The sequence below is a fragment of the Trichechus manatus genome, unplaced genomic scaffold (assembly GCF_000243295.1).
Source record: "Trichechus manatus latirostris isolate Lorelei unplaced genomic scaffold, TriManLat1.0 scaffold00109, whole genome shotgun sequence".
Classification (NCBI taxonomy): domain Eukaryota; kingdom Metazoa; phylum Chordata; class Mammalia; order Sirenia; family Trichechidae; genus Trichechus; species Trichechus manatus.
In genome coordinates this window covers 1,563,183-1,577,556 of record NW_004444045.1, presented here as the reverse complement: position 1 = coordinate 1,577,556, position 14,374 = coordinate 1,563,183, and the positions used below count along the sequence as shown (strand labels likewise).

The window sequence follows — 14,374 nt, the reverse complement described above, 5'->3', positions numbered from 1 at the left end:
ATGGATGTTCAGCTTTGATTCTCTGAAGGCAGAGGGCAAAGCATTTCATTGTGATGATTCAGTGGTGTCATTGTTACAGTGAAATGAGATAATGTGGTTTAAGTTCATTGCTTTCTGATAGTCTGCCTTAATGTTGAGACAGAACTGAGAGAACCTACAGGAATACATGGCTATCATACCATTCAGCTGCCTTTTGGGATTGCAGTCAGTTTATATTCAGATACTCCCTAAATCTCTGGGTAGTACAGAAATGCTGACTTGTTTGGTAATCTGAGAGGTAGCACGTATAAGGGAAAGTGTCTCATCCTTCTGTGGTTGAAGTTTTCAGGCTAGACTAGTATTCTTATATGGATAGTATGAAAGATAAACTTCAGTATTGCTTGTCGTGGGTTCAGGACCTGACCTTAAACTCATTAAATAGATGAAGAAGAAGGCTTTTCTCAAGGGAAGAATGGTATGTATAAAGACTCCATTGTAGAAATGTTGATATATTCAGGGAATTGGGAGTAAATCAGTTGGTCTAGTGAGGAGCATTCATGTAGGGGAGTTAGTAAGCGACAGAGTTAGAAAGGGAAATTGGGTCCAGATCTTTACCGTAAGTTTTTGAGTAAGGAAATTACCCGATAAAGGTGTTATTGAAGGAAGAAGGACCTGATAAAACCATCATCATCAAGTCGATTCTAGCTCATAGCGACCCTATAGGACAGAGTAGAACTGCCCCCTAGGGTTTCCAGGGAGCGGCTGGTGGATTCAGACTGCTGACCTTTTGGTTAGCAGATGACCTGAGTAAGGAAATAACCTGATAAAGGCATGATTGAAGGAAGAAGGACTTGATAGCAGAGAGTAAACCCCAAAACCCAAACCCATTGCTGTCAAGTTGATTCTGACTCATAGCGACCCTATAGGACAGAGTAGAACTGCCCCATAGGCTTTCCAAGGAGCAGCTGGTGGATTCGAACTGCCAACCTTCTGGTTAGCAGCTGAGCTCTTAACCACTGCACCACCAGTGAATTTGATGAACAAGAAAATGGAGGTTGTGGATAGGGACTTTTTTCATAGTTTAGGCAAAGGTCATAGGAAATGTAGGCAACATGGAGAACGAGGACGTGGCAGAATTATTTAGATATGAGGTTTTAAGGGATAAGATGGAGAAAATTGAGGTTTGGAGGCTGGATAACCTGAAGCATACTTATAACTTAGGGTGCTCCTGTTTTCTCTCCACCTTAATTTAATCTGCCTTTATCTCTAGCCTGAAATGTGATCAGGGCCTCTAATTGATTTGTTCCACTTTTTCTTTCAAACTCTCCTCCATAGAGCAGCTGGAGTGATTTTAAAAATACATGTAGCAGATCGTGGCAGTCTCATTTGTAAGACCTTTCAGTAGTTTCCTTTTGGACGTAGGATAAAATCCAAACTCCTATCCATAGCCTAGAAAACTCTGTATGATCTGGCCTTGTCTTCACCCTACTCTTTGTCACAGGTCTTCCTCATTTCTCCCAGTGAGCCTGGCTCTGTTCTTTCTCAAGGCGATTACACACACTATTGCCAGGGCCAACTCCTTATCAGCCTTCGGGTCTCATCCTAATTTTAAATAATTCAACAGATAATTTAGTGTTTACCATATGGGGCACTATTCCAAATGCAGAGAGATAAATGTCACCTAAGAGAAGCCTTGGCTGAACTATTTTATTTATTTGATTATTGTTTCTTCCACCTCCCTAAACAAAACAAAACAAAAACAAAAAACTTGTTGCCGTCAAGTTGATTCTGATTGATGGCGACCCTATAGGACAGAGTAGAACCTGCCCCATAGGGTTTCCAAAGCTGTAACCTTTATGAAGCAGACTGCTACATCTTTCTCCCATGGAGTGGCTGGTGAGTTTGAACTGCCAACCTTTTGATTAGCAGCTGAGCGCTTAACCACTGTGCCACCAGGGCTCCTTGTTTCTTTTCCACTGGATTATAAAAGGGCAAAGGTAGAGAGCATGTCTGTTAATTCACCAGTGTATACTTAGCACAGTGCCTGGGACGTGGTAAGTGCTGAATAAATATTTGTTGAATAAATGAATTAAGAGGCTGTGTGGATTTGGAGGGAAAGAAGCCATAGGGGATGAGGAGACATTTTATTTCAGATATATGGATATTTAATAGGACAAAGATTACATGCAAGTGGAAGTGCCTGACAGGCAGTTGGAGAAGATGAACAGGAGAGAAGGAGAGGTCAGGGTCAGATATATTTTAAGGTCATTCTTTTAGAGGAAGTACTTGAAATCATAGGAGATAGATTCAGTTCCTTCAGAAGAGAGTGAGGACAGAATAATCATGGACCATGGCTTGAACCTTGAAAACAGCAGTATGTAGAGAGTGGAAAGAGAAGAAAGAGGAGTGCTCCTGGATGGAGGAGTTAATAAGTTTTACGGAAATAGAAGTTTTTTTTAATCTATGAGGGAGTCTTAGATATCATGTAGTCTTATCATTGTTATTCAAAGTCCCAGTCTGTGACCTATTACAGGATGGTGACAAGGAGTTTTCACCAGAATGTAAACCAACATGCTATTTCCTTCGCTGAAGAAGTCTTGCCATGAAAAAATGTCAGCTGAATTTTAAACAGTGTACCTAGTGATGTAGGTGATTTACATTCTGGTGTAAGCTCCTTAACTTCTAACTGGTCCTCGGGCGGCACTTTGAGTAGCGTTGGTTAACGTTTATTTTATTTAATCAAAAACTGAGTCCCAAAGAAGTGGTTTTTAGCACGATCACATCATTAGAGGCGAAATTAGGACTAGAGTCCAGTCCAGACTGCAATTCTTTCTAAGAAGGACAGGTTTTACTATGCTTATCATAAATAATACGTTTATAATTTTCATCTGTTCATTAAAAATGTTCCTCAGTGATTTTTTCTAGAATAATTGATTAATCATTGTTGTTAGTTGTTGTCGAGGTGCCTCCGACTCACAGCGACCTTACATAGAACAGAACATTGCCGGGTCCTGTGCTATCCTCACAATTATTGGTGTATTTGAGCCTGTTGTTGCAGTAATTGTGTCAGTCCATTTCATGGAGCGTTCCCTCGTTTTTGCTACCCCTCTACCAAACATGATGTCCTTTTCTAACAGTTGGTACTAATCATTCAACTAATTATATTTGAAGAAAAAAAAGTAGCCCTGTAATTCAGAAATACTCAGTAATTCACGCAGACCCTTTCCTCTTCGTTTTAGTTAGTTTGAATTAGTATTTTTTCTTCTTTTAAAAAAAAATGAACAATATTGGGAACTAATATTTAAAGCCTCTATCATATATATTTGGGGTTATAATGAGCCAGTTAAAGATTTAAAATTTATGTCTTGTGTCACAGATCAGGAAAGAGGGTAGCCATCTTTGTGGAACTTTGACAAGTCTCTTTTTTTGTTGTTATCGTATGATTGATTCTTCAGAATATTGCTAGAAGTTTTTCCTAAAGGCATTAGTGTTTCTCTTATAAGTTGTTGTGTTTGTATCCAGGGGTTAACTGAGCAGTACCAGTAGACATTGCTAACCTGAGGAACCAGAGACATTAACATACAAAAAAATGGGTTAATAGCCTTGCAATGGGTTAGTAGCCTGGCCGTCTAGAAGTCCTTAAGGGGCTCTCAATAAAAGTCATCCTATACAGATAACGTTTACAGTTTAAATTTGGAACTCACTTGGAAAGACTGCTTGTCTCCATTCTTTCAGAATTGCTTATGATAGATGCTAACCTGTAAGAAGAACGTTTGTTCATTCCTGTTTGCTCTCTTTGGAGTAAAACTTGCTCTCTTCTCTGCTTTGCTTCTGGGTAATTCACCTACAAAATGTTAGACCTTTTGGTAATGTCCCTCAAGTCCCTGAGGCTTTGCTTATTCATTCATTAATTTGCGTAATTTCTCATACAAAGATTTATACCTATATTGTGACGTTAGTTGCAATCAGTACAATGTGACAGCACAGCTCCCACTTTCCACCCTGGGTACCCTGTGTCCATTCAGCCAATTCCTGTCCCTTCCTGCCTTCTCATCCTGCTTCCAGACAGGAGCTGCCCATTTGGTCTCCTGTATCTAATTGTTATTCATTTATTTTTAATCTTCTTTTTTTTCCTGTTCCTCAGAGTGGATAGTTTTTATTGGTCTGTCTTCAATTTCACTTACTTTTCTTCTTCATCTCCAATCTGTTGTTAAGCCCACATGATGAATTTTTTTTATTTGAGGTATTGTATTTTTCAGTAGTAGACTTGTCATTGTTTTTTATGATTTCTAGTTCTTTGTTGAGATTTCCTGTTTTTTTTTTTTAATTACAAGTATATTTTTCCTTTCATTCTTGAGCTGCTTTAAATATTTTCTCTGCAAATTCCAACTGCTGGGTCATCTTGACTGCTTTTTTCTTGAGTATGGGCCGTGTTTTCCTGTTTCTTCATATATCTAATAAATTTCTATTGGTTTGTGGGAATTATTAATTATGTGTAGAGACTCAGGGTTCTGTTAAATTCCTCCAAAGAGTATATTGTTTGTTTGTTTTGCTTTGTTTTCAAGTGGGGAATTATCTTGATTGGACTCAGACTCCGAACTGTGTTCTCTGCATGTGAAATATCTGTTCAATTCTTTTGTACCCCCCTCTGGCTCACGGTTTTCAGGGTTTTCCCTTTTCAGCTGCTGTGGTGGCCCTCTGCTCTCTCCTCTGGCTCTTCAATCCAGAAAGACTGAGTATTTCTGTGTTTTGGCTGTGTAGGCCACTGGCCGCAGCCCGCTGTTGGTCCGTGCTCTTACCTTCTGCCAAGTATAGACCCCACCGCCAGTTTCTGCCAGATTTTGGTTGTTCTTCAGTTCCTTTAGGTCAAAGGCCAAACCTCTTGCTGTCGAGTCGATTCTGACTCATAGCAACCCTGTAGGACAGAGTAGAACTGCCCCATAGGCTTTTCAGGGAGTGGCTGGTGGATTTGAACTGCCTACCTTTTGGTTAGCAGCTGAGCTCTTATCCACTGTGCCACCAGGGCTCCTCCTTTAAGTAACTGGTTTCACAGATGTTCTGTCCAGAGTTCAGAGTAGTTTTCTCCAGGAGGGTAGGTCTCTTAGGGACTGCTTGGCCATTACCAGAGCAGACAGTCCCACGGTTTTTAGATTAAAGACGTCTAAATTTAACCTGCCCGGATGTTGCAAATAATGCATCGCCAAAGTTGATAAACTGTGCACTTATTTTTAGCATGTTGGAAGGTAAGATTACTGAATCCTAGCCTAAAGTTAAACAGTGCTAGGTACATTTCCTACTCCAGTCATTTCTCCCATTTGGTAGAGGCCAATATTATTGCTCTGAATTAGGTTTTTCGTTACATTCTAAAAGTATAACAGTGCCATGATCTGATAATTGCTTATTTTGTTTGAATAATTTTTTGATGTAAAGTCACTTTGATAGTCTGTCATAGTCTGTCCTTAGTGGTTCTGTTCCCTTAGGATTAGAGCTGAAGGAGTCCTGAAGAGCATACAATTTATTCTGTATTTTCAGGCAAGATTATTTCTGAATTGTTCAAAACCTAGGATTTTTTCATTCTGTTTTTAAAAAAAATGTGAAGATATCTTCTATCCTAAGTAACTTCTCAAGGCATAGCTAAGTTAGATCTCTTTTGCTCTTGCTTCCTCTTGTTCAGTTCTTGGTTGAGACGGAAGATAACTATCATTGCCATTTTCTTGGCCGCAGATTGCTTTGAGGAGATGTACAATATAGTACTAACAAGGAACAAAAGTACTGTGCAAAAGCAAGGCAGAGAATGCAGAAAACCAGTGACCATCCCAGATAACTCATCCCACAGTAGTTGTTATTTAGGGGGATTTCTAATAATTAAATTAACTGCCAGCATATTCCTGCCATGCCAGTCTGTATTTGTAATGTGATACATTTATGTTTAAGGTAATGTATTGAATTAGCTGCTTTTTAGGATTCTTTCTTTCATTTGCTTTCCATATATAGTCATCACCATCCAGTAGACTCTTTGCTTTATTATTATTATTTTAAAAATAATTATATTTTATTGTGTTTATGATTATAATAGTATTAAGTCATTTTACGAATAATTTACATAAGTAAGGATAAAGGAATGGTGAAAAATAGCTTTATTATAAATTTTAGTAAGAATTTAACATAGCAAACAACTGTATTGACTGAGTTTTGGCACATACCTTCAAATGACAAAAGAATATTATTATATGCCCTTTTAGAAAAATGAGATAGTTCAGGCTCTTATTGCAATATTGTATGATAAAGTCCTTCCTGTTGAATAACTAGCTGGATGAGAATATTCGTTTTTCCTTTTTGTCCTTAGAAATGTCTTGTTCTTAAGCTTGAGACCACTCATCTGTGATAGTGTTATCTGAAGAGTTACAGTCTTAGGTTTTATTTCTGTGATAAATTTCACCCTCATCATTAGAGTGTAGAGTGTTCTTATCCAGCTTTTTGCATTTTACCCTCTGATTCGTCAAGGTGAAGTATTTTCTGTCAGGTTTTTTCTCTTTGCTATAAAGGATAGAAAACAAGATACTCTGAATTCTCAGCTGCGTTTAATAAAAGCTAAAAGACTACAAAGATACTGTCCCTAGTCTTTTCTAGCTTCTTGAAAGAAGATAATAACAGTGTAATAACAAAACTGAAGGATGGATATTTTTCCACTATTGCATCATACTTTTAGGTGATTTAATCATTCTTCTAGTTTCTTATTATTTTAGCTTTTAAAAGTATAATTGGAAATAATTGATAATAATGATGAGTAAGTAGCAAAATATTTCAAGATATAGGAAAAATAAGATCACTGAGATCCCATAATGCATCTTAGATTAATAAAAGGATCCAGTGGACCCATGTAATTGTAACATAGAATGGATTTTTATTGTTTTTTAAAAATACAGAAAAATAATTTTTTTTTGGTTATTTGGTAGGCCTCTAGGAATAAAAGTCTGAAATACCAATCCTTAAAAATAGTCAAAACTGCTCAAGAAAGAAACTCAAAAACTAAAATTGGGTCTGGTAAACCCTAGTGGTATACTGAGGGTTAAAAGAAATGGAAGTTCTTTGTTGTGCAATGAAAAAAAATTTTTTTTTGTGGCGGGGGTGAAGTAATTTGGAGCTAACTGAAAAATCTTTATCTTTAAGGCTTTAGGGGACCAGATAATATTTGTAAATCGTCCTGATAAGAAGAAAATTCTTTTTTTCAATGATAAGAGCTGTCAGTTTTCTGTGGATGAAGGTGAGCCTTTCTATATAGATACTTGTTTTAGTTCACATCTGTTACAATTTGATAAAATTTATAATTGTATAAATTTAAAATACAACATTGCTTTTCGTAAACATTATTATCTCTTAGAACATCTTAATGGCTCAGTGCCTAACTATTGTTTCTCAGAATGTAATTTGAAATATTTTAGGTTAATTATACTTGCAGTCATGGTATAGCAGTTCATGATTTTTTACCCTCAGCTGTACCAAGAGGAGTTTACTTCTTTATGTCTATTATTTTACGAATAATAACTTCATATCGTGGTATGAGAACTTGATACATGTTGAAAAAAAGAACAGACTTTCTTCAGTGACTGGTATTCTGTTAAATGACTTGTGAGTCTTCCGAGTATCAGATTGGATAAGGGAGAAGATACCTTTTTTCTGTATGGTAGTTGTGGTATTAGATGCCAAGTAATATGTTGTGTCTCCTACTAAACGTAAGATGCCTGTATTTTGGATTTTAAATGTTCGGGCAATACTGTTATGTAGGTAATGATTAAACAGTGGTTGAGTGGTGCGAAATTTCTTTGCTTATACAAGTAGAAATGCTCTTTTGAGAAAATAACGATAATATTTTACTGCAAATTTGTATTACTTTTGAAATTTTATGAAATGTCAAGCAAATAATTGGCTATCAATTTACTTATAAAATTTCAAAAGTAATGCAAACTCACAGTAAAATATTCTAACAATATAGATGTACGATAGAGGCTCCAAATAGGGAAATTATTTCTGTAGCCTGCCTAGTAGATCATATTGAGTCTTCTTTATGTCATTCAATAAAAGAGACTTTATTGAATGAGCAATTTTGAACAAATGCATTTACAAGTCTTGTTACTTTATCTGTCATCTGGCTCTTGCTATTCAGGCTTATGGTGCTTGTAGATAGGGGTTTAGTCAGCGTGGAGTTACTTAGATGACCATGATTTGTTTTAGGAAATAGAATATTGTGTTTTTGTCAAAATCACATGAATGCCTGACAGAGTATCTTGAATGTATAGTTAGTCTCAAGTCATGTTTGTTAATTAAATAAAAGTTGGAAAGACATCTCAGTTCCTCACTGCCCTTGTTTCTAATAATAAGGGAAGAATTATATAAACAGCTTTGCAAAGTATCAGAAAATGCCCATGTGTGTGATTTTAGAGGGTGAGGAGGGCTTCGGGCAGTGAATAGCAAAGGCAAAGACCATAGGAAAGACTGATTTTTTCCCCCTAAAACCAAACCTGCTGCTGTCGAATTGACTATACTAGCAGAGCGCTTTAACCAATTCATAGTGACCCTGTAGGACAGATTAGAACTGCCCCGTAGGGTTCCCAAGGCTGTAAATCTTTACGGAAGCAGACTGCCACATCTTCCTCCCGCGGAGTGGCTGGTGTGTTTGTACTGCCGACCTTTTAGTTGGCAGCAGAGCACTTAACCACTGTGCCATCAGGGCTCCTATATTTTTTCCCCCTAGGCCTGTGTTTTTAAATCTTTTAATCTGATTCAGTGGACCCTTTTTTATAACAAATATTTTGTAACATCCTCTTTGCTCTTGTAAAATGAAATTCATAGGTAACATAACCTACTGTAAACGTAATTTCTTAGCAAATCTGTATACTATCCTCACTGTTACATAAAGGAGAAATAAAAAGAAATTGATTTATATTTTAAAATTTTACTTCAGTATTTATAAAAGCTCAGGCTATCATACTAGAATATAAATAGAATATAAATCAGATGGCTGTTTACATTTGTATGTAGAGTCACCATGAACGTGATAGCTACAAATGGACTAATATAGGCCTCATGTATCAGCAGCTTATATACCACAACTGCTGTTTTCCTTAAGTGGTAAAGAATTCTTGGAAAAGTTCTGAAAAATATAAGGTGCAACTTTTCTGTGTTTACAAGGAAAATCATTCTATGTATACAGTCAGCCAAACCAGTTGCCGCCGATTCTGACCTTTTGGTTAGCAGCCGAGCTCTTAACCACTGTGCCACCAGGGCTCCATATATACAGTGTACACTGTATATTCCTAAAAAAATCGAGTGTGTGTTAAAAACAGTACAAAAAGTCCTTTTTTTAATATGTAAAACAGAATTGGGTTCTAGGCTCAGTTTATTATTATAAACTTGTTTTTAAAATTAAGGTGTATACTTTCTCAGAAAGATGGCTGGGAGTAAGCAGAGTTTTTCAACCTCAGCAGTATTAACATTTTGGGCTGGATAATTGTTTGGGTGTAGGGGGTTGTCTTGTGCATTGTAGGTTGTTTACCAGCAGATACCAGTAACATACCCTCTCCCTCCAATGTGACCACCAAAAATGTCTCCAGACATTGCTTAATATCCCCGGGGGCCAGATTGCCCCGATTGTGAATTACAGTAAAGGTAGAGTTTATGATTATAAAATAGAGAGAAACTAATTGAGATATATTGTCTTCAAGCTTCTTTTAAATGATTCTTTCATTCAGCGATACCAGGGATATCAAAGTAGTGTCAGATATCAGGATAGTACTAGGAATATCAAAGTGAATAAGGATTCGTCTTTGAGCTTACAGGGGAGAATGACATGTGACTGCAGATAGTACCATATGGTGCATATTGTAACTGTATTCATATAGTGCTGTAGAGACACAGGGGAACAGCCAGCCACCCAGAGGAACCTCACGTGTAAAACAGCATTCTTTTAGTTGAAAGTGTCAGTATTACATAACTCACTAATTTAAAAACAAAACAAAAACAAAAAACAATTTTTATTAGTGACGCGAAGGATGCGTGTTTCCAGAGAAGGCCCGTTGAAAGCTGACGTACACGTTAACGTTTGTCTGTCTCCTTTTTTTTGGTTCCTGTTTTACCCCTCAAATGATTTATGTCTTGAGTATATGGAGATTGTTGTTTTAGCACAGTAGGTGGCGGTCTTAGCCACAGAGAGGAAATCCTGAGTGAACAAGCTTTCGGTCATACAGAAGAGTCTCCCTCTGTTCTGTATATAATAAAAGCAGGTGTCCTAAAATGAGGCAGATCGGAAGTAAAGATAGTGTTTATTATGTAGTAATCCTTTTAATTCAGTAGAGAGGTGAACACAAAGTAGTTTTACCTAGAAAATTGAAGTTAGGAATGCATCTTATTTCATAAAGGCATTTATTTCCTTAAATGAATCTTACGCATATAGAGGCAGTATAAACACAGTGGTTAAAAGGATGGTCTGAGAAGTCAAACAGTAGGTTTAAGTGTTTGCTCTGTTCCTTACGAGCTTTACTTGACCTCTGAGATTCCTTATCTGTAAAATGGGAATGTTGGTGTTTGTACCTCCTGGTCTTTAGGAGGATTAAATGAGTTAATATAAATAAAAACACTTAGAGCTTGGAATAGAATCTGCACATAGTAAGAATGCAGTCATGTTAGCTATTATTAATAGTATTGAAAATAAAAAAAAAATACCCAAAATATTAGTTGTTTTAATCTTTCTTGTTTATCTGGTTAATGACCCAATGGATCTGTAGTTTTACGTTTGGTTAGACAAGATAGCAAAGAAGCATAGCCAATTTAGCAGTCTGAGACCACATTTGCAGTCTTTTACAATTATATAATGTTCTTTGGTATTCTCCATGAGAAATCTGATGAAAATCTGATTTTTCCCTGATTGCTGGTAACTCGTTCTTTTGCCTGGAAGCTTATTCAATTCCAACTTTATCCTTAGAATTCAGGACTCCTCTCAGTAGTTACTGCTTTTGAGTCCTTAGCCTGGGGCTCTGCTGCTATTTTAGATAATTATTTTTAATGACTATGTAGTATTCTGTTACATAGATATACTTTAAACAATTTTTCTGACCCTGCACAGAGGGAAATTTAATGTTTGTTTTGTTTTATTTTTGCTGTTACAAATAATGCTCAAATAATGCACAATCCTTGCGGTACATATATATGCGCTTGTCTGCTTATCTCTTTACTGTTGTTTTCATGAAGTAGAATTGCTGCGTCAAGGTGCATACATATTTAGGATAATTTCAGCACTTCGAATGCCAGTCTCATAGTTTGGACCAGTTTACACTTCCACAGCAGCATATGAGTGGGTATCCATTTCTTCATATCCTCACTGAGAACCTGGTATTTTTAGTTGACTTTGACAGTCTCGGGAAAAAAAAGATGATCTCCTTTTTAATTTGCATGTTTTACATTTTTTTTTTTTTATTGTACTTTAGGTGAACGTTTACAGAACAAATAGATTCTCATTAAACAGTTAGTGCATATGTTGTTCTATGACAGTGGTTAACAACCCCACGACAGGTCAGCACTGTCCCTTCTCAACCTAGGGTTCCCTATTACCAGCTTTCCTGTCCCCTCCTGCCTTTTAGTCCTTGTTGCTGGACTGTTGTGCCCCATTACTCTCATTTTATTTTATGGGGCTGTCTAATCTTTGGCTGAAGGGTGAACCTTGGAAGTGACTTCATTACTGAGCTAAAAGGGTGTTTGGGGGCCATAGTCTCAGGGTTTCTCCGGTCTCTGTCAGGCCAGTAAGTCTGGTCTTCTTTTGAGTTAGAATTTTGTTTTACATTTTTCTCCAGCTCTGTCCGGGACCCTCTGTTGTGATCCTGGTCAGTATAGTCATTTTTTTACAGTTTAACAAAATTAAAAGAAAAACAGTTTTTTCTGCTTGTTTTATTTTGTACCTCCATCAACTGAGCATTTTCTGTCCGTACACATCACATCACATCACATTAAAAAGTAATTAGATTTGGGACCCTGTGAGAGCCTTCCTTGCCTTTTAGTGTTCATCTTAAATATTTATGCAGCTGTAATACATTTACATGGTAGATGTAATATTTAAATACTGCAAAAAGGAAAGGCAGGGATTAAAGTAGAGATGTGTTATTGAAAAAGATAAAAACTCGAGGAGTTTTTATTCAGGGATTTTCCTCTGGAAATAGCTCAAGTTACTTTTCCTTTAGCGAAAGGAAATGGTTAAATGTTTTAACGTACTTTCAATTGCATTGTAATATGAAAATTTGTAATGTTTTCTATTCTTAATGGTTGTACATTAGTATACAGATTAGCTTTCCAGACCACTGAAGACGCTAGAGAGCTGTCGCTCTTCTTTGTTCTGTAAATGCAACAGTGTTCTAGTAGGTATTGCTGCCTCTGTGATTGTGTTAGAGAAGGCCTGCAGTATAAATAAGCTTCTATACCTATCAGGCAGAAAGTAAAAGTAAGCTCAGTCTTTAAGGAACTGAAGTTTGCAGTGCTTCTAACACTGAGTGTGGTGAAATGAGTTTCTGTATATGGCCTTTTGCCTTGGTTTTTTTTTTTTTTTTCTTTTTTAAGAAAAAACAGCTTGAGAGATTTTTTGCCCCGAAGTCCTGAGGAGTTGTTAGCTTTGCTCTAGTTCTTTACCTTGACCCTAGTTCTTTGGAGAAAGTGCTTGGGGACTTCCCAGGTTGCTTTCTACCCCAAAAGGTCATTACTTTTGCCCAGGGAAGAAACTAGACTCTACCTGCAAAAAATGTTACTTTTGTACAAGACCTGAATTGATTGACATCTCATTGGCTTGTGACGCTCCTGGTCACAGTCTTGCAAGAGATTGGTCGATTTACTATTCAAATAGTAGCTTGAAAATTCATCTAATAGGATTGAGCAACCTGTTGTCCACCAAGGGGATTGATCATTTCATGGTCCTGCTTGGAGGACCATGTCTTGAAGTTGAGAAAGAGTTTGCTTATATAAGCAGGCAATCCCACCGAGGTTTTGAGAGACCAGAAGCAAGGAGGGAACCCCAAGAGCAAGAAAAGTCTGGAGCGTAGCAGCCTGGATCCAGCATTCCTGCGAGGGGAACCTCCTAAAAAGAGCTGTAATCACAGATCAAGGGTTGTAATACTGAAGACAGTGAGGAGCCCAGAAGGGACCTGGTGGCAGAAAGCTGGCAGCAAGAGGCCCAGAAGGGGGCCTGGCGGCAGAGCCAGCAGTGATGGCAGAAAGCCGCTGCTAGGATAACAGCAGCCGAGCAAACTCTTGTGCTGGCTGTGAGCTGGGCCAGTTAGCAGCGAAGAGGCCTATGGCAGGAAGGCCGAAGATAGAGAGGCTTGCACGGCTGGAAGAGCCAGCTTGCATAGCCAAGAAGGGCCTGCTAGCAGCAGAGAGCAGCTGAGAGAGCTGTCCTGCACTGAAGAAAGGAGGAATGTGCTGTCCACCTTGGGGGAGTCTTCCAGACCTTGCCTGTGTGCTTCCTGATACTGAGCCTGAGTTCCTGTTACTTTCAAGTTGATCCTGATCCTAAATGTAGCCTGTTACTTCCCTAATAACCCCAAAGCTGTGAGTATAATCTGTGAGTTCTGTGTGCCATTCCAACAAATTATCAAACCCAAGTGAGAAGTAGAGAGTGCCGTGGGGAGGACAGCTGGTGTCAGAAATGGTGAAGAAGTTGGAGAGTGGAGGTCTGTCTGACTTCCATCTCATTGCCTTGGGGAGGACAGCTGGTGTCAGAAATGGTGAAGAAGTTGGAGAGTGGAGGTATGTCTGACTTCCACCTCATAGGAGCCAGCTTTGTGCTGATGCTGATTCTTATCCCTCAGGAACTTAGGCAGTTCCTGATATTTTATTACACAGAGGGTTGGTAAAAAACATATTTATTGAGTGAAATTAGTCAATGAGTAAAAGGTATTTTTATTATACTCATTTTTTTGTCATGTAGAGAGAAATATATAGTTTGTTATGCAGTTATATCATGTAATACTTACTCTAAATAAAGGAACACAATTTTTATATGTTAACATGTTAGAATTTAACAAATCCATGGTTAAATTGCCAGAACTATTATGTGACATATTTCCTTCAACAGCTGTGGTAAATTTGACATATAAAATTCTGGTTATGGCATACATTTTAAAACAATAATTTTGTATGCTTTCTTGGCATTAGCAAGATGCTTTTATTGCTAACTTGGAAGTTTGACCTGAAGCTATTTTCTCTCATATATACCTGTAGTTGAGGTCCCTAGGAGGCACAGATGGTTTGTGCTCAACTAATAACCTAAAGGCTGGTGGTTCAAACCCATCCAGTGGTACCACAGAAGAAAGGCCTGGCAATCTGCTTCTGCTAACATTACAGCCAAGAAAACTGTATG

General features: G+C 37.7%; 1 protein-coding gene across 2 annotated transcripts in view; it reads left to right on the top strand.

Annotated features, from left to right (window-relative positions):
* Positions 1-14,374, top strand: part of GTF2E2 (general transcription factor IIE subunit 2) — an 80,978-nt gene that overhangs the window by 51,330 nt on the left and 15,274 nt on the right. For both annotated transcript variants that reach the window (XM_023737825.1, XM_023737826.1), the window contains exon 3: positions 7,150-7,243. In XM_023737825.1, coding sequence (XP_023593593.1) covers positions 7,150-7,243 — 94 coding nt within the window. The remainder of the gene's footprint in view (positions 1-7,149; positions 7,244-14,374) is intronic.